The 20630-nt window shown below is 46.6% G+C and overlaps 1 protein-coding gene across 1 annotated transcript in view; it reads left to right on the plus strand.

Moving 5' to 3' along the window:
- MYO10 (myosin X) overlaps positions 1–20630 on the plus strand; it is a 218403-nt gene that overhangs the window by 185815 nt on the left and 11958 nt on the right. The window contains 11 exon segments of the mRNA XM_082836186.1: positions 2595–2701; positions 3776–4009; positions 4350–4395; positions 5137–6003; positions 7284–7407; positions 11076–11319; positions 14284–14379; positions 17013–17106; positions 18017–18072; positions 19671–19813; positions 20072–20266. Of these exon segments, the coding sequence (XP_082692312.1) occupies positions 2595–2701; positions 3776–4009; positions 4350–4395; positions 5137–6003; positions 7284–7407; positions 11076–11319; positions 14284–14379; positions 17013–17106; positions 18017–18072; positions 19671–19813; positions 20072–20266 (2206 nt within the window).

Below are 20630 nucleotides of genomic sequence, written 5' to 3' on the forward strand. Positions count from 1 at the left end.
AAACGTGGGCAGCGCTGTAGTCAGCAAATTAAACATGACGCCAGGTCTGAATTCACTGGCTTAAAACACATCTAGTCTTTGGAAGGCAAGGATTCTTATCTGCTGGGGAAGCATCCCTAAAGAAGCTAGGAGGCCTGTCCAAGCCTCTGGAACAGCCCGAGCAGGAGCTCCTGCTGTACGCCCCTGCTGAGAAGCCAAGTTTAGGGAGACGGAGGTGAACAGCTGCTCCCCTCTTTCTTCCTGGTTTTGCCTTTCCCCTCTACCTCGTGACTCCGGCACATTTTACTTTTCTGGTCCGTGGACTACACTGCCAAACCTTATTTCTTCTCTGGCAATAAGTCCTGCAGGAGGTATTCTATAAAGACATTTTACTGGAATAATCCGTAGGCTCTTGAGCTCTCTAAGCAAATGATAGGAAAAGCCATGAGAAACTATTCGTATTGGATATCGAGTCAAGGTGAGCCGAGCAGCCCCCTGAGTGGGCGCTGCCCCTTCCTAAGCTGTTTGATGATGCCTGACGAGGCCGGTGCCTCCGCTCACAGCAGCTGGATCCTGCTGACTCGATCTTGGCTGCATCCTGGGAACATGGCAATGTGGCAGCGGACACCACTGGGCTGGAAGATCTGGCATCACTTTCTGTGTGTTGTTGCATAAATTCAGGGTGGATGTTCTTAATGAAGCCAAGTCAGGTCTTTAAAGCATTTTACTCTGTTTGCCCTTCGGGTTATGGAAAGAATCTATTGATAGATAAAGATGTGGAAGTAAATCTAATAGGCAGAGCACAGAGCTCTCTTTGATGGGCATGAAACTCAGGCAGGTATTTCTCTGACTCTGATTCCAACCAAGACAGTCCCTTGACTTCTGATAAGGTGTGAGACGCTCTTTCCTTCATAAAGCTTCCTATTTGTTCATCTGATAAATGTACTGCTCGTTGGCATCGATGCTTTTGTGTTATGATGTCACCACCACCATCACCACTCTTGTTCAAGATTTGACTTCATTACTTTTTCTTTTAAACACTAACCAGAGCAACAGCCTTAGACTAAGATCCTTAATATCAAAAAATTGTCTCAAAGAGAAGTTTAAATATTTCTTCGAAGTCCAGTCTTGATGAAAACTGCTTCATATTTCTGAAAACTTTTTCTCATTGCTGAACTAACAAGCTTTATGCTCGTAGCTCCTGTTTCTTACATTAAACTTTTATTTTTTTTTTTGCTCAAGATGCAGTTTCTTTATGCATCAGCAGAGCATATTAATTGCAATTATAGGAAGAGCATTGTATGAAAAGCTTTTCCGAGAGAATTATTTGGTGGGAGAGTTTGACAAATGCTCAGGAACCCACAGCAGGAGTGGGTAAGGCTTCTGTGAGTCACATGATGGTGGGATTCTTTATTTGCTTTTCCGCCCAACTGTCTTGGAAGAGCCAGGGCAGAGAGTCTGGGAAAATGTGGCATCAGGAGGACCTAATGCACCGTCATGGGCCAGAATGACTCACTGGAGCATAAATTGAGAAATCATGAGTGAGGGCGTGTGTCGTTTAACCAGCCCCCGACCAGTGCCCCCAGCTGACTGTTAACAGAAAAGCATAAGAAAAAATGTGTTTGTTTTTAGGAGATAATTCAGAACTTCCTTAGGCATCACGTTGGAAATTACAAAATTAAAAGCTACCACGATTGAGGGAGGGTCTCAGTATTTTCATACCTTTTCAAATATTAGGAATTCTGATACGAATGCCAATTACCAGACACACTTAGGCTTAGATAAATGGTAAGCCTAGGATTGAGGTGCCCACGGGCAGAAACAGGCCAGCCAATAGTTACAATCTCTTTGTCCCGATTCTACTGATACTATTCTTGCCATGGCTGAACCGAGGTAACTTAAATGATTCAGTTCTAATTGCAAACAGTTTATAGAATTACATTCTTAAATGTCAGTTTTTTTATGTGTATTATTTTTTGAGGCCAAGACGCTTTGATCGTAATCATTTGACAGGCATGAAGGGAGCGTTTCCACGTGACGGCAAAGTAACATTTTACAAATTTCTTGGATTTTTTCCCCCTCCCTTTCTTTCTTTTGTCCTTTCTTTTCTTCTTCTCCTCCTCCCTCTCTTCCCCCCCTTCCCCCCTCCTTCTCCTTCTTAATGTAGGGAGTCTCTCTAGATATCTTCTTACTTAGACTTACTGTAGCACTGGTGCTGGCACATGAACTATTTGTCCCAGCCCACAGTGAGATAAGGATTTATAAAGGCAATTTCACAGCCCTCTTATGCCTGTTGAACTAATAATAACTGAAAAAACGGGACTTGGATTTTATATACCCCTTTGGTTTTTTCTTTCTAGTAATATATTGTTTACTATATTTTACAAAGATCTTAGTCTGTGACAGATGGGAAGTTTAAAAAAAATAAAGAAAGAAAAAATCCTCTCCCCACCAGGAATTTGAGATTCCCTGTGCTGGACACCATGGCTGTTTGTGTTTGGAGCAAATCAGAGAAAGAAAAAAGCCTTACCCACCAAAGACACAGCTGACTCAGCAATGCCTTACCACTGCCTGCCGCATTCTGTGGATGTGACATGTTCCTCTCTCCTGGGCAGGTCTTCCTTCGCGAGTCCTTGGAGCAGAAACTGGAGAAGCGGCGGGAGGAGGAGCTGACTCGGGCGGCCATGGTGATCCGGGCCCACGTCTTGGGCTACTTGGCACGGTAAGAAGTGCGCGGACGGGCTTCCCTGGTGACGCAGTGGTTGAGAGTACGCCTGCCGATGCAGGGGACACGGGTTCGTGCCCCGGTCCGGGAAGATCCCATATGCCGCGGAGCAGCTGGGCCCGTGAGCCATGGCCGCTGAGCCTGCGTGTCCGGAGCCTGTGCTCCGCAACGGGAGAGGCCACAACAGTGAGAGGCCCGCGTACCGCCAAAAAAAAAAAAAAAAAAAGTGCACGGACAGGAGGGGGCGTCCCCCGTGTGTGTCACCAGGTGGGGTGGCCCTGGCCACATGCTTTCATTTAAAATAGACCTGGATGGGTTCGGGTCAGGACCAGGCTAAGGAGAGTCCCAGGGCAGTGCTCGTGACTAGTATTGCCAGCACCAAGTTAGCTTGACCTGGGCAGGAAATGGGAAAAGGGGCTCCTGATGTCTCAGGGCAGCGACATCAGGGGACTGGGCGACATATTTAAACATTTCCCTAGTTCCTCTGGGTCGCATACTGAAGCCACAGGCAGCTCGCCTGTTGACTTCGGTGTCATCCCATTGGGCCCACAGTGGCCCCCTCTCCAGGGTGTGCCGAATGAGGCCGGTTCTTTTCCTGTGCATCTGAGTTCTTTCCTCCTCTGCGGGCCTGCGGGCCACCCGAACCCTTGCTCGTCACAGTACGTTACATCTTCTCAAGTACACAGCCGTCCTGCTGTGGCAAATCCTTTGCTTTTTTTCCTCATGAGGACAGGAGAATATATCCCATCTCTTGGTTCTGTTTACAACCCAACTTCCTGCCGGGACTTTTCCAAGTCAGTATTAGGAGTGATGTGTTTATTTAGCCAACATGATGCTAGGGTCTTGCTTGAGTTTCGTTTGTTGTTATTCTTTTGTTTTTCTTCTGTTTTGTTTTGCCCACAAGGGCCTCCTTGTCGGCTCCCTATAATGAGTCTCCGTTATGAGCGGATCAGCCCCAAACGAGGTCCTGCTGTCTTGTCTTGTAACATTAACGTAAACTCGTGTAAAGAGCTCGAAGCCTCATTACCTCCACAGTTATTCTGTTGTGCTGTTTTCTGTTCTCATTTTCAGAAAGCAATACAAGAAGGTCCTTTATTGTGTAGTGATTATACAGAAGAATTACAGAGCATTCCTTCTGCGGAGGAGGTTTTTGCACCTGAGAAAAGCAGCCGTGGTTTTCCAGAAGCAACTCCGAGGTCAGATTGCCCGCAGAGTTTACAAACAGCTGCTGGCAGAGAAACGGGCAGAGGAGGAAAAGAGGAAACGGGCGGAAGAAGAAAAGAGGAAGCGGGAGGAGGAGGAAAGGTATGGGACCTTTCTTGGCTCGGATGAAACAGACAGGAGGACACCTCTGGCGTTTTTATGCTCTATATCCAGCTTCGCAGGAACCTGCAGTTTGAAACGATAACGCTTGGTGGCTCAGATAAAATTCCTTAGCGGCGTCGAAGACCCAGTTTTGTGGTATTTTTATTCAGGCAAAGAATAGGTATATTGCCAAAGTAAGAGACCCTATCCCTCCTTCACACTTCTAAGTTGTCTTTTGCAAAGCTTCTGTTAAAAAGTTCGCTCTCTGAAAAGCGGGGGTCGGATTTTTTTCCATTGCTTTCGTTTATTTTCACTGTCTTTTTTTCTTGACTGTTTTCAGAGAAAGAGAGAGGGAACGAAGAGAAGCTGAGCTCCGCGCCCAACAGGTGAAGAATGCCGCGACAACATGACAGCTTGTCTGTTACCTTCCCAGTTCAAACACTTTGCCTCAGTGATTTGAAACTAAAGTAAAGATGTAGGGAGAAGGATTCAAAGCTAAAATAAATATACAGGAGGAAGAATTTTAGAGGAGATGTTTATGCTGCAGTTTCTAACCCATTACAATTGGGTAAAAGTGTGTGAATGTCTTAAGGTTTCAGTGTGAATCACGACGGCATGATAGCTCTAGACCAGTGTAATCACTATATTAGTTTGCTCGGGCTGCTATAACATAAGTAGCACAGCCTGGGCAGAGTAAACAACAGAAATTGATTGGCTCACAATTCTGGAGGCTAAAGGTTCAAGATCAACGTGTTGGCAGGGTTGGTTTCTTCTTAAGCCTCTCTCTGTAACTTGCTGTGTCCTCACGTGGTCTTGCACCTGCGTACCTGCTTCCCCAGTGCCCCGTGCGTGTGTCCCAATCCCCTCTTCTTTATAAGGACACCAGTCAGTTGGGTTAGAGCCCTACCTCACGGCTTCATTGTAACTTCATCACCTCTTTAAAGGCCCTGCTCCAAATCCAGACATATCCCGAGGGGACTGGGGGTTGGGGCCTCACATAGCGATTTGGGGGAGGGAGGGATGCAGTTCAGCCCCCGGCAAGCACATCTCATCCCAAAGGAGGGCCGCTGCCCGCACTCTCCGTAGTGTCACTTCCTGACCTGACCCCTTCCTTCCTCTGTGTCCAGGAGGAAGCAGCGAGGAAGCAGCGGGAACAGGAAGCCTTGCAGAAGAGTCAGAGGGAGGCCGAGCTGACCCGGGAGCTGGAGAAGCAGAAGGAGAACAAGCAGGTGGAAGAGATCCTGCGCCTGGAGAAGGAAATCGAGGACCTGCAGCGCGTGAAGGAACGCCAGGAGCTGTCCTTGACCGAGGCCTCCCTGCAGAAGCTACAGCAGCTGCGGGACGAGGAGCTGCGGCGGCTGGAGGACGAAGCCTGCCGCGCCGCCCAGGAGTTCCTGGAGTCGCTCAACTTCGACGAGATCGACGAGTGCGTCCGCAACATCGAGCGCTCCCTGTCGGTGGGGAGCGGGTCTGTGGGCGTGCGGGCCGACCTGGCTGAGGGTGCCTGCGGCGAGAAGCCCAACTTCAACTTCAGCCAGCCCTACCCGGAGGAGGAGGTGGACGAGGGCTTCGAGGCCGACGACGACGCTTTCAAGGACTCGCCCAACCCCAGCGAGCACGGCCACTCGGACCAGCGCACCAGTGGCATCCGGACCAGCGACGAATCCTCGGAGGAGGACCCCTACATGAACGACACCGTGGTGCCCACCAGCCCCGACCCCGACAGCACCGTGCTGCTGGCCCCTTCGGAGCACGACTCCTCCTCCGGGGAGCCCACCTACTGCATGCCCCAGACCCCTGGGGGCCTGCCTTCCCCGGACGGCGACTACAACTACGACCAGGACGACTACGAGGACGGGGCCGTCACCTCCGGCAGCAGCGTGACCTTCTCCAACTCCTACAGCAGCCAGTGGTCCCCAGACTACCGATGCTCCGTGGGCACCTACAACAGCTCGGGGGCCTACCGGTTCAGCTCGGAGGGGGCCCAGTCCTCGGTGAGTACCCGCTGTCCTCCCGGGGCCCCGATTTGCCCGCATTGCGGTGGAAGTTGTCTGCATCCTCGCCCCCGTTGCACTAGCCCTTGGATGAAGACATCCCCCCTAGAAAGGGCCAGGATTCCAAAGTCAGGCTCTTAAGGCTGGCCTTAAACCCCTCTCTCTTGCCGAAAGCGATCGTCACACAAGTAAGTGGAACTTGGTGCCTGTTGGAGGTTGAACGCAAAACCCAGAACTGCGTCTTGCCCAAAGCCTAAGAAAACTGGCATTTTCAGTGGAGGCTCTGGCTGTGTCTGTGCTGGCTTTGCAGCAGGTTGGGAAATGAGACCCGCCCTAAACTGGAACGAGACTTGCCAGGGGCACTTCAGAGACCTTTCCTGGCGGTAGCTTCACCCGCCCGCTGCAGGACATTTTTCTGGTTGTAAGGGAGGAACCTTTAAGGGCTTGAACGTGCTCTTTCCAGCTTCTGGATTTATTTATAGTTTACTTTTATTTCTTCCCGTTGTCCGTGCGTTAAATACTCCCTTGCCTTTCTAAGGCTTGAAGATATTTGTATTTATTTGTTTGTTTATTTATTTAAGAATATTTTTTTTAACTAATTTATTTAATTTTGGCTGTCTTGGGTCTTCGTTGCTGCACGCAGGCTTTCTCTAGTTGTGGCGAGCGGGGGCTACTCTTCGTTGCGGTGCACAGGCTTCTCATCGCAGTGGCTTCTCTTGTTGCAGAGCACGGGCTCTAGGCGCACAGACTTCAGTAGTTGTGACACACAGTCTCAGTAGTTGTGGCTCACGGGCTCTAGAGCGCAGGCTCAGTAGTTGTGGCGCACGAGCTTAGTTGCTCCGCAGCATGTGGGATCTTCCCGGACCAGGGCTCGAACCCATGTCCCGTACGTTGGCAGGGAGATTCTTACCCGCTTCGCCGCCAGGGAAGTCGTTGAAGACATTTTTAGCACAGTAACTTAAAGGGAATTAACTCTTGGATGGTTTGATTAAAATTGTACGCTTAAACAGCAGCGTTGTACTTTGAATACATAGCCTTGGGATTAAAATATGTCTCACGTGTTACGTATCAAGTCAACTGACGGTTTGACACCAGAAGGCAGTATTTTGTAATTCTGAATTCTTTTGATGACCACACTCCGTTGCACTGTGACGAAGCAGCGTGTTGCTTCTTTGTCCATTGTTTTTACTTTTTCAGTGTTGACCTGTGCTGGGCATTTCCTTTGCTTGTTTTCTGTCCTTTTTGCTCACTGTTGGCTCTCTCTGTCTCTCCTTGTCCAGTTTGAAGATAGTGAAGAGGACTTCGACTCTCGGTTTGATACGGACGATGAACTTTCATACCGGCGGGACTCTGTGTACAGCTGTGTCACGCTGCCTTACTTCCACAGCTTCCTGTACATGAAAGGTATGACCTGCAGCCACCCTGGTGCCTGGGTTAGGGGGTGAAGTGATGGGAAGCTGAGGCTGAAGGAGGGGGGCTGAGAAAGTTATCCCACATACCCCTTACCTGGTGTGAGGTCCTCTTAGGTGGATGGAGGATGCCGTGGTGGTGTGATGTGGGGGACCCTACTGGACCATATGCAGCGTTAGGACAAAGGGTCTGCAACCACTGTCACCGCTTTCAGTCCCTCTCTCCCTGTTGCCTCTATGTCTCTCTCATATCTGTGCTCTTTTCCTTCCTTCTTCCTTCCTTCCTTCCTTCCTTCCCACATCGTTTCCTCTCTCTCTTTCTCACACATACATACACACACACATGTATGTTGCTACTGGGGTTAGTGCAGCCCATTACCATGATGAAGCTGCATTCTTCCCTCCCACAGGAGTATTAGACACCCTTATACATGGGAAAGTAAAGATCTGAGAGAGGATCACCCCTGGCTTAAACTGCCTGCGACACCTACTGTCTATCGCTTGCTCATGATAAGAATTTTTAATCATATTTTTGCATTGCTGTGAAACTTCGAATGTACTGTACTGAACCTTAATACTTGGAGACCTTGAAGCATCCTCCTTCTGGAAAAGTACTTAATCAGGACCTTGTACCCATGCCTTATTCATGTTCTTGACCTTGACTTCCAAATCAGGGACAGGAATCATGAGAAACCATAATCGGCACAAATTTTTGGTAGGAGTTTTATGCGGGTTATCTAAAGAGCGGATTGGTTTCTCACACGGCCCTCGACTCCATGAGGGGAAAGAGGCCAAATGTTGGGGATGGGGCAGAGATAACAAGATCCATTGTCCCCAGATGGTTCAAGATTTTTATGTTTTCTCTGAGCCTTTTCTTCACTTTCTTTTCTGCTGCCATCTTTCTTTCTTCCCTTTTCCTTTTCTTCTTCCCCCATGAAAACCTTTTTATTCTGGGTTCCCTTTCCCTGTTTCTTCTGTTCTTTGCCTTTGCTTCTCTCTTCTGTTGGCATATTTATCTTTTCTGGTATCTCTTTTGCCCTTAATATTTTTTTCTCTTCTTCATCTATGTCTTCTCCTTTTCATTTTTTTCCCCCCGTCTTCAATGTCTGTCTAACTGCTAACATCATTCATTTGCTTTTCAAAGTTCTGCTGTTCTCAGCCTCAGATCCCCCAGGTGCTCACAGAAACCCCTCCAGGTTTATTTTTAGGGGAGAGCTTCCTATTGGCCAGGGTCACTGGTTGATGGGAATTCTTGTAGGAGCGTTGGAATGAAAAAGATTGAGAAATTCTAACCGAATAATCGAGTGTTCATTGGATGAAGGAAAAGATATAATCACAGGGGCTTCCCTGGCGGCGCAGTGGTTGGGGGTCCGCCTGCTGATGCAGGAGACGCGGGTTCGTGCCCCGGTCCGGGAGGATCCCACATGCCGCGGAGCGGCTGGGCCCGTGAGCCGTGGCCGCTGGCCCTGCGCGTCCGGAGCCTGTGCTCCACGGCGGGAGAGGCCACAGCAGTGAGAGGCCCGCGTACCGCAAAAAAAAAAAAAAAAAAAAAAAAAAAAAAAAAAAAAAGATATAATCACAAATCAGAACCTAATAACCCCAATAAGTATCTAATCATAGCATTTTAAGATTTTCTCATGCATTTCTCAGAATAAATAAAGCTTTTTATTAGTCATATATTTTCTTCTCCCCCTAATTAATCTTGTTCCCTAAGTTAGCTCAAAAATTCCCCGTAAATCACTCTTATTTATAATATATGGCATTCTTTTATTGTATAATTGTCTGATTAAAACAAATAAGATTAGGAAAAAGTAAAGATACATTCAGAGCGCTAAAATCCCAAGATTAAAGCATTAAGAGCTCAAGAAGGTAAGCAAGTGAAGTTTTGGCACACTCATCTCTTAATAAAACAAAGAGTTATTGTGTAACTGCATCACCACTTAATCTCTGATACATTACCATTTAATGTTTAATAAAGCCTTAAAGTTATGACCAAAAGTTTCAAAGAAACCAATGATAAGGAAAATCTAACCAACCACCAGATCCTATTTTGTGAGCGTAGATGAGTTTGCACCAGCCTACTACTACTAAAGGTGTTTACAGTCACGAAACTAAGAGCGTTGATCAAATTCTCTAGATGAACTACGAAGGGAACACCCGGAATTGGGGGGGGGGGCAGGGCTGGGAGTGAGTCCCATCAATAACGTAAGAGCAGCAGAGTGACTGGTGGGTGAGGGCTCTTGGGATGACTGTTGTAATCTGTGTCTTTGAAACAGCTGTGAATAACCTTTATCATCCAAAGACGATAAGATAATAGGATAACTTTGTACTACAGTTTCCTCTTGGCTTGTTTTGAGAAACCGAGATTAAAGCCGCAAATCAAGAAGGAAAAAAAAACAGTTTCCTTCTGGTACCCCCTGGCAAGTTTGCTGTTTGTTAGGAAACAGCTCTGGCGTTTGGTGTGATCACAAAGGCTTCTCAACTAGGTGAGCAGGAAGTGCTGTAGATACGAGAAAGGGCAGCGGTCTGTAAAACCCGGCGAAGCGAGTGCGCCGTGCACTGCAAAGAGAAACCAGGGCTGTCTTTGCATCTTCTGTTCCACTGTGAAGTTGAGATCTGTAATCATTGAAGCAACCACTGAAAAAATTAATCTTAGAAGGTCTGTTTTAAATTTATTTCTAATCTGTAAACGGAAGGCATTTTCTTTATACTTACTTTCAGTATCCACGTTTAAATGTTCTTTATTTTTATTATTGGCTGATCAAAAAAATAACTTGTGGACACTTGATAATTAGTGAAGTAGATGCAGCATTTATTCTTCAGTGGGTTCGTTGAAGCAGATTTTTGAATCATGGTTGTAAGATGTCACTCTTTGAGCATCCCTGGGGAATCTAGAATAACTAAAATAAAATTATCCTGCTAGAAGAGTATTAGAAATATATTCTGTATAGAAATAATGTCTGTATATCCTTGTCTAATTTGTCTCCACCAAAAAAAGTTTTCCACTAAAATAAATTACAGCTAAATTCTCATTTTTAAGGTAGTGTCACAGTTTGGTTTGGAGTCTTACTTTGTCTCGTATTCTAAATTTATACCTTATACAAAGAAGCCATTTTCAGATGATAATGCTTTTCTTTCCCGATGTAAGTTAGGGTTTATTGCTAAACTCTGGAGTCACTGATAAAGTTTGTTCCTCACACTGACTAAACAAGGAAGGAATGTGTCAACTTTGACACATTTTAAACTCATTTCCCCTTCCTGCGGTGTTTGGACAGAAGCATGATCCAGCCATATGGAAGCGGTTGTCCCCCGCCTCCCGTCCGTGGTCCTCCCGTCCGTGGTCCCGCCTCAACCCGGGGTTAGAGTATCAGTCCCTGACTGGTCTTGCTTTTAAGCCCCTCGCCAGGATTTCTCAGCTAAGTGAGTAGGAGCTGCTTTGGAGAAAAGGAAGCGTTCTTGTGTAATCCAGCCAAGCCAGTGTGACACCTGCCCAGTGCCCCCTGAACACGACCCAGCAGTGCGCTCACCCGTCATCGGTGGGTGTCTGAGGGCGGGTCATTTGGTGCAAAGTTAAGGAGGGGCTGGACCTGAAGACCTACTGATCGTATGATCCAATATGACGGATTTTCTTAAACCCCTTCCTCCCCAACCCTGGGGAGACAGGTGGCCTCATGAACACCTGGAAACGCCGCTGGTGCGTCCTCAAGGACGAAACCTTCCTGTGGTTCCGCTCCAAGCAGGAGGCCCTCAAGCAAGGCTGGCTGCACAAGAAGGGCGGCGGCTCCTCCACGCTGTCCAGGAGAAACTGGAAGAAGCGCTGGTTCGTCCTCCGCCAGGCCAAGCTGATGTACTTTGAGAACGACAGCGAGGAAAAGCTCAAGGGCACCGTGGAAGTCCGGACAGCCAAGTATGTTGATGAGCCCTGGCCAGGGCTGCTGACCGGGGCTCGGGGCTGCTTCATCAGTTAAGTCCCTGCCTACAAGCTGTCTGGGGCAAGTTCTTTGAAGCAGTAGATTGTAAGAGGTACTCGGTGTGTCCTCATCATTCCTTTCAGTGGGTTGAATTATTAGGAAATCAGGGAAGTAAAACTTCCTCTGTGAAATTCACTTTTTGTGAATTTTCAGACATTCAGTTCTGGGTTATAGGATGCTAGTTGGACATAAAACTAGCTCTTTGGAAACGTCATTGGCGGTACACAGGAATCGTGGTGTGGGTATTGAGCGACTGGTTGAGCATCTTGTCATCCTTTTATGGGTCAATCTATCACTTTTAATTCTTCTCCAAGCCCAGCTATAGCCAACAGATGGCTAAATTGGGAGCAGACAGCCAGTCGGGAGGTGTGTGAAATGAATCATTTGTCTTCCACCTTTGTTGGGTATACTAGCCTCTTCATACCCAACAATGAGAGCAACAGAGCTGGTGTTTGAATCCAACACACCCCCTTTTTCTGCCACTTTTTTTTTTTTTTTTTTGGCCATGCCGCTCAGCCTGTGGGATCTTAGGTCCCTGGCCTCAGATCGAACCCAGGCCCACGGCAGTGAAAGTGCTGAGTCCTAACCACTGGACCTCTGGGGAATTCCATTTTGCCACCTTCTTATAGAACCAAAGCATTGAACCACTGAGGGCCTATTTGTTAAAAATTAAGTGAGGTTTTCAGAAAACGTTGGGAATTGAGGGGCAGCTTGTTTTCTTGGGTAAATAGATACTAAGCATAGAATTTATTTTGGTGTAGCCACACTCCACTCAAACTGAGCAACCATACATTTTCAGCACACGGGTAAAAATAAGCTTTGAGAGACCAAATTAACTCCTGAAGTCGTAGACCTGAAAGCGACATATGGTTCCTGCTTAGCCAGCATTAGAAACTTTAGAAAATGATTCATTGGAAAGCGGGACGTTTACTCAAGGGAAGAAAGTCTTCTTTGTATTTAATTTTAAGGCCAAATTGTGAAGTGCAGACAGCAGAGTATCAGACTTTTCAAGGCTGCCCCTTTGAGGTTCCTTAGGAAACCATGCTCCGTAGTCAGATGAGTTTGTGGGAGTTTGCATCTGAGTCCTACAAGTTTCAGCAGCATGGCGTAGCTCTGTGCCTCCTGCAGTCCTCCCCTGGCCCCGCATACTGCGTTGGCCCTCTCTTCACCCTGCAGGAGGGGGGCCACAGATGCCAGGAGGCTGAGAGACAGAATTGTGATCGTGAATTTCACCCGTGTATTTCTGCATGTCCCTTTTGCTACTCACTCTGTAGCAAACACATGCTTAATGCAGCCCTATTCTCCAGGTGTTCTGTGAAAATTACAGAGGTAAGGAAGTGTTAGCCCTTCCTCAGCTGTTGGTCACATTCTGTAGAGAAAAAGCAATGAGTTGTTAAGGTTTCACCATCGTTAAGAGTTTTTTATTTATTTTATATTTTGAAGTTTATTACAGAAAAAAATATATTTTTTATTATAGAAAATGTCAATCATAGGCAAGCGTCGGTAGGAGACTGGAATGAGATCTGTGTGTCCATTTCCCGTCTTTCAGTGGTTGCCCGCCGATGGCCAGTGGTGTTTCATCTGTGACCCTACCCAGCACTGCCCCCCTACAAACTACATTTTTTAAAGCAAGTCCTAACGTCATATAATTTCACTTGTAAATATTTAGTACACACTGAAGGATCAAGACCTTTTTTAATATATAGTCACAATATCATGATCACATTTAAAAAGGAACATGAGCTCCTTCTACCGTCCAAACTCTGGTCATTGTTCAAATTTCCCCAGTTATCTTATACATGGCGGCGATAGTGTTCTTGTTGGTTTGGGTTGGTTTCTTTTTTCAAATCAGAATCCAAATAAGGTTCATAATTTTTAATTGGATGACAGATTGCTCAAGTCTCTTTCAATTTATACACCACCCCCTTCATCTTTTCTTTCACTCACCATCTATTATTAAAGCTCCCACCTCATTTATCCTGTCATTTCCAGACTCTTTTCGGTGCCCTGGTAGTATCATCACTCCCCCATTTCCAGGGAAGCTTTTTATAAATGCGAGTCCCTGGGCTCCACCCTAGGAAGCTGGGTTTTCTGAACGTTTCCCAGGATTCTGATGGACCGCTGTGGTTCAGAGCCACGACACCGCGTCGTTTTACACGCAAGGTAGCTGAGTTCTCAGGAAGCAGATTGGCTGGTCCAGGATGACGTGGTCTGGACAGTTTTCCCCTGGGGATTATTGTCCTACTCCAGGGGCTCCCATGCTTATCACCCACCCCCACCGCCAGCCGGGGCCACCTCTCTCCTTCCACTCCCAGGAAGATCACAGACTCCTCTCTGAATTCTGATCTTCCTGGTTTTTTAAAAAATATTTTATCTCATCTCAGTGATTCTAGCTAAAAAGTCATACAATCTTTTTTCTTTTTTTAACCAGACTGCTTAATATCGTAGTTGTAAAATAACTGTGAACAGCTGTACTACTTCAGCTGACAAAGCAAGCTGGCTGTATCCCCAGCACATTTCTTCACAAAATAGATCACCACCTCTGGTCCCATCCGAACAGCTGCTTGTGTTTTACCCTGATCTTAACCTGGTGCCCTGAGTTTAAACCTCCAGTGTTGTTTAGAGAGTGTTAGGATGAGATCAAGATGGGATTGAGATCTAGACACACACACACACACACACACACACACACACACACACACAGAGCAGATCACCTTTCTGGAGAGAGAAAAGCCTGCCTCCCCCTAGGGGCCACAAGGGTCTTCATCGTTTCTAAAAGCAGAAAATCAAGGCGGAAGTGTTGGTATCTGATTTTTCAGTTACGGTGAAATTTCTTTTCTTGCCCCTCATTAAGAATTCTGTGTTCCTGATTTGCGTTTGGTGCTTGTGTCCCTTTGCAGGGAGATCATAGATAACACCAGCAAAGAAAACGGGATTGACATCATTATGACTGATAGGACCTTCCACCTGATCGCTGAATCCCCAGAAGATGCCAGGTGAGGCGCTGTGCTGTCGACTTGGTCATAACTACATCCTCGCTCCTGTGCAGGCCCGGACATCACACGGATCACTCTTGAGCCTACTGGTGCTGAAAAGATTTTAGTTGATTTTCTAGTTGGGTTTTTCTCTTAGGATGGTTGAAGAACTGAGAGTCGGAAGAGATGGATGTCCTTGTCTCCTGGGGACTCTTTCCCTGGGCACTGTGTTCCATACAGTAAGCACACAGATTTCCAGCTTCACATGCCACTGGAGAGACCCCTTGTTACTTACACTCAGGCTTTTATTGTCACCAGCAGCATATGTAAATTGTGCTGCTACACACAGTTGAAAGCCACCCTCTGGAAGCTTCTGAGCTTTGAAAGGGAGCAGCTTCTGTTTGCTTAAGGGTTGAAAAAACAGGAACATTAACCCTTGGCCGTTCAAATAAATGCTAGGACTGTGGCGTTGGGAGGGTGCTTAAGGCCTTGATAGTGAAGAGTTCCATCGGCTGGAAGAGATAGTTAACACTTAGGGAACTTACTGTATTGCAGGCAGTGTTCCAAAATGCTTCACCTATGTTAACTCATTTCATTCTCACAACAACCCTATAGAGCGTATCACCGTTATCCAGTTTTACAGAATAGGAGACTGAGGTACAGAGAAAAGGTAGTGTAATCTGTAAAGTAACGCAAGGTCAATTCTATTGAATGGAGGCACGAAGCTTCTTAAGGAGCTTAGATTTCTGACTGAGCTCGGAGGACGGTGGTGTCCCTCATTGGCTGGGGCAAGTTGTCCGACTTTTCTGGACCTTGGTTCAGTCGCAGTGCTGAGATGTGGCCCAAAATTAAGCAGAGCTGCTGTGTGCTTCTCCGTGTGATGCATGGCAGGGTCACGCAGTGGAGCATCTGTCTCTGTTCCTGCTGCCCTGGGGGTGTATAGGGTCACGTTGGAGATGCCTGGCATCCACTCTGAGCAACGCCAGAAAATACCTTCTGATTTATGAGGCTGAGATCCTTTGGCCTGTCTTCTTCACTTTGCAGCTCAGAAAAACCACTAGAACCTTCTAGTGAGTTCTCGGGGCCTTTACGACCGACCCCTTGCCCTTTGAATGTTTCTGTGTTGATATAACACCATGGTAGCAGCATTAAGGGCAAAGAAAATAATTCTTCCCATGGGAACAAACTAAAACCCCTCTTGGATCCATAAATTATGACACAAGCTGGAAAAACAAGCAGACCTGGAATTAGGGCCCCATCATTCCGTCTGGGACTCCTAGAGACCACGTGTGGTTTTTTGTGGTCCAGGGAATGCCCACAGCTTTTACAGCTGAATTATAGGCCCAGCTGTCCTGTCTGTTTTGTGCCATAATGAACCTGCTAAATTTAGCATTTGGAATATTTTAGCCAAGGACTTTTTGCCCTGACCAGTGGAACACATTTTTAAAAATTCCTTTTCAGATTTCAAGTTGCACTTAAGGGGTGAGATTTGTATTAAGGAGGTCACCTGTACAGATGGAAAGCACAGCAGATTTTATGTGGCTGTGTGTGTGTGTCTGATCCCATGTGGCCTGCATTTTGAAGGTTTGTGTTGTTCGGTGTCTGATTTCGGATACTTTTGAGCTTTATAAAGCAATGACTGAAGTCTTGCCTTCGGGTTAACCAGAAGTGATGAACCAATTCATATTAAGATGTTTCCCTTGGTCTCCCTACGAGTCTTTATATGTTGAGTATTTTCAAGCTCTTGGTTACATCTTGCTCCTTCAGGAATCACAGGAGATAGATTTTAGTGCTTTGCCGTAAGTATCTTACATGACTTACCTTTAAATATAGGTATTAATTTTTTACTTAAATATCCCATAGGGTACCAAGTACTTTCTCCTCTGCCTTAGTTATAGGAGCGTGTATATGTGTCTGATTAGCCCCCTCCAGGAGAAGGGTGTCCTAGCATCTCTCTCACATTTGGTACCTCTCACTTTAGTTGCTTAATAAACGATGGATGGATGAACTGACACAGACGGATGGGTATTCATGGTCATTTTCCTCAAGCACGTATTGTGTTTCTGGTTACATCATGGCTTTTGTTCTGCTTGACTTTTCTGGAGTTGACATGTTTTCTCTTATTATCTGATTCTAACGTGGCTGCAAGTGAGAAAACTCATTTGAAATGAAGATAGAAGAGTTCTCTGGGCAAAATAATTTTCTACTTCCTACTGCAGGCAGTTGTTTTCTATCTCCAGCTCTCCTGTGGTTTTATTCACTTAAGTGGAAATCCTATCAGATGGTTGGAAACCCCGCCTGGAAATGAGCAGGGAAGATAGACAGCCAGCGGCCACCCTGAGATGGTGCTCTTACATTGGGCTTCTTACCTCGGAATGTAAAATTGGGAAGGCACTTGAATGTTCCCTAGGTTGTAAATGATGTCTTCAGTAAAGACCCTTGATCTAAGTGCGTGGGTAGAACTGAGGATTTCATTTTTTGCTGCCAGTTTCTCTGGGAACTTACCATCATCATTATTAAATGTCTACTGAGGTCCTTGGGGCCAGAGGGATGCTCAGAGGGGATGTCGCTTTCCCAGAGGATGTGGAGAAGGGGTCACGGTATTGCATGCGGAGGTTGGCCACCCCTTGACTATTGCTCTCTCCTCCCCACAGCCAGTGGTTTAGCGTGCTGAGTCAGGTCCACGCATCCACGGACCAGGAGATTCGGGAGATGCATGATGAACAGGCAAACCCGCAGAACGCCGTGGTGCGTGAGCCTGGGTGTGGTGTGGAGGGAGGCGTCCTGCCAGAGGGGACTGGGAATTTGTAGACAGTCTTTTTTTTTTTTTTTTGTGGTACGCGGGCCTCTCACTGTTTTGGCCTCTCCCGTTGCGGAGCACAGGCTCTGGACGCTCAGGCTCAGCGGCCGTGGCTCACGGGCCCAGCCGCTCCGCAGCATGTGGGATCTTCCCGGACCGGGGCACGAACCCGCGTCCCCTGCATCGGCAGGCGGACTCTCAACCACTGCGCCACCAGGGAAGCCCTGTAGACAGTCTTTTTTAAAAAAAAAAAAAATTATAATAATTAAAGAGAGAAACGGGAACATCTTGGTTAAAAATCATATAGAAAAAGAGAGTAAATTATAGAAGATTGTAAGTAGTAAGAGATTACTATTCTCCCACCTCAAAAAAAATTCCAATTTTTATGAAACCGTGGAAGCCCGTTACACTTTTCTCCAAAGGATATAGTGAATTCCAAATTGTATTCTTTCTGACATCACTCTAACCCAGGCACGTAAACAGAGCCACAAAATCATATTTCAGAGATCGTTTGATTTTCTCACAATTACAAAATAAGATGGTAGATCATAGTGTAAATCAGAAAAGTTGTATGATTGAAAGAAGTTTGTAAACACCCTTCACTGAAAGTATTTTAGGAACAAGACAGAAAGATTCGTTTATACTTTATTTAATGAATGGACTGTAGATTTTGCCCTGTCTAGAGGCTGTCTGTGCTGAATGAAGGGGGACGTTTCCTTAGATAACTACTATTTTGCAGTGAACACACAAAGGAGGCTTTTTTGTTTGCCTGTTTAGAGAGTCATCATCTAGGGGTGTTATGATGTGTGCTATACTTGAATGGTCCTCTCAGTGTCTCTGCTTTTCATTTCTTTCCAGGGCACTTTGGATGTGGGGCTAATTGATTCTGTGTGCGCCTCGGACAGCCCTGATAGGTAAGCTCAGGTGTGACTCTTAACAAAAGTAACTGCTGGATACCTGCGTGCGCCCACAGGCTCTGTGCTCTGGGCTGGGGAATGACTCTAGGCTGTGTGTTCCCACCTGGTCAACCCCAGCAGTCAGAGACTTCCTTCTTGGTACCCAGTTTGACCTCATCCGCAGTCTTCCTCTCTGGGTGTCTTTGGAGTGCGGGCGGGTTGGAGGGGTCAGGAGCGGGGGAGACCTTGGAAACCTAATTTAGACAGTCATACAGGGACAGACTTGGGGCTCATGCAGGATGAAAATGCCTGTATCCCAGCACAGGGGTGGGTGTAGTTCCCCTTTCTAAAATTTAATAATGAATTTGAAAAGGATTTTGATGGTAATTTATATGTGGAATATTAATAAATTAAACCACAAACATTTATTTTCCTTGACATGCCTCCCTTACCTGTGCCCTTAGAATAGCATGTGTTTGGTTCTGTTCTTTGAAGGCAGATCATCCTCGGTGACGGTCTCGGGGGTCTCTGTACCCAGTGACCTTCGTCTTTCCCATCTCTACTTTGCTTTGCAGCTTGGGAATTCTGAGTACGGATCAAAATGGACTTCTGCCTTCAATGACATAGCTTTAGGGAGAGAATAGAAATGTATTCAAATTGACAACAAAAATAGTGTCTCCTGGGCCGAGTGAGAATTCCGGGGTGTCTATCGCCCCACCGTTGACGAAGGCTCTCCTGAACCATAGATTCTTTGTTTCTACTAGTCACCCTGCACCTTCTCATACCTGGCTCAGGAACCTTTAACACGTGTGTGTCACGTCAGTGATTAAAGCCCAGATGCTTGTTCTGACAGTCAAGTTCTGATCTGCGTCTCTCTCCTCCTAAACCCCTACATCAGGCAGGCTGGGCACGTGACGATCCATGCGAGAACCTTCCATCCCTACCCAGGCTTTTCTCTCTTCCTCAAGTGCTCACCTTTCTTCCTTCCCAACTACAGAAAAATCTTGTTTAAGAGCCTATGAGAGACTCAGGGCATTGCCAGCTAAAAAGAGATGCAGGAGAAAGTAAATTTCCATTATTACGTTATCCCTGCCTGGGAAATGCACCCTTGTCAGACTGCGTTGAAGGCATGGACCCAGGTGGCTCTTTGTACCAGGCGTAATCAAGCGGATGAGATGTTCCACTTACACCTATTTACTGACCTCCTGTCACTGGTATCTGACGTTGCATTACCCACCCACGGAAATATTATCCAAAGCCATACCCAGAGGCAGGAAGAAATTTACTTTGGAGAGGCATCAAAAAAAAATTTTCCCTCGCAGTCACCTTAGTTAGCCTTCCTGGAACTGAATTTCATCTGGAAAGTTCAGCATTAAGAAATGTCTTCCCTTCCAGGACCTTCAGAATGTGTTGCTCCAGGTTTAAAGGTTAATGAGGCATAAAATAAACGCTACAGAAATAAGCAAGGTTTGCCTTAACGTAAAATACACATAGCACTGCCGTTTTTATCCCTGTGACCCAGAAGCTGGGGAAAAGGCATTTTGTCTTGGGTCAGACGGGGGTGGTGATTCCAGTGGAGCTAAGAGGTTTTGCTTCCTTCTCGCCCCACTGCTCAGACCCAACTCATTTGTGATCATCACGGCCAACCGGGTGCTTCACTGCAACGCAGACACGCCGGAGGAGATGCACCACTGGATAACACTGCTGCAGAGATCCAAGGGGGACACCAGAGTGGAAGGCCAGGAATTTATAGTGAGAGGTGATGCCACCGATGCTTTTTTACCTGGAGTCCCGTTTTCATTTACACGGATATCTGCCCCGTTTCCGTTTTGAGCCACTTTTCTGAGTCATTTTGCCTCTTGACATTGTTCAAAATCATCAAATAAGAAATGTTCGTGGCCGTTTGTAGCAGATATATAGAAATCCAACCCATTTGTAAGCCGGGTGCAAAATCGTTACCTGGTATGTGAAGTTTCTCATCCTAGTTTTGAGCTGACCCTTCATTCTTTCTTTCCAGGGTGGTTGCACAAAGAAGTGAAAAACAGTCCGAAGATGTCTTCCCTGAAACTGAAGAAACGGTGGTTTGTGCTAACCCACAACTCCTTGGATTACTACAAGAGCTCGGAGAAGAATGCTCTGAAGTTGGGCACCCTGGTCCTCAACAGCCTCTGTTCAGTCGTCCCGCCGGACGAGAAGATCTTCAAAGAGACAGGTAAGCGGTGTGGTGTGCTCAGGACTGGCTGGGCCTGAGACATGGCCTGTCCGGTCATAGGAGGTGTGGGTTTGCTCGGAGCGAAGGAGTGAGCTTCCTACCTGGGGTGTTTACGTTCCCGCCCCCCCAAAAGAAATCTCTTTTGCTGATTTATCTTTTGAGGCTGTCCGTGGTTAGCTATGTGAACACTTGATATGTGAACCATAGTAAAGGGGTCCTGATTTATTGGGTTGCAGAAAGATTCTTCTAAGGGCAAGGAGATGTAAACAGACAGACGTTCTCCTACAGGAAGCCTTATTTTTCTATGCCTGTGTTTTTGTCTTTCTCACCATTGTACCGTGAGAGTCATAATGCAGCCTAAAAA

The sequence above is a fragment of the Leucopleurus acutus genome, assembly GCF_964270905.1.
Source record: "Leucopleurus acutus genome assembly, chromosome: 3".
Lineage (NCBI taxonomy): Eukaryota > Metazoa > Chordata > Mammalia > Artiodactyla > Delphinidae > Leucopleurus > Leucopleurus acutus.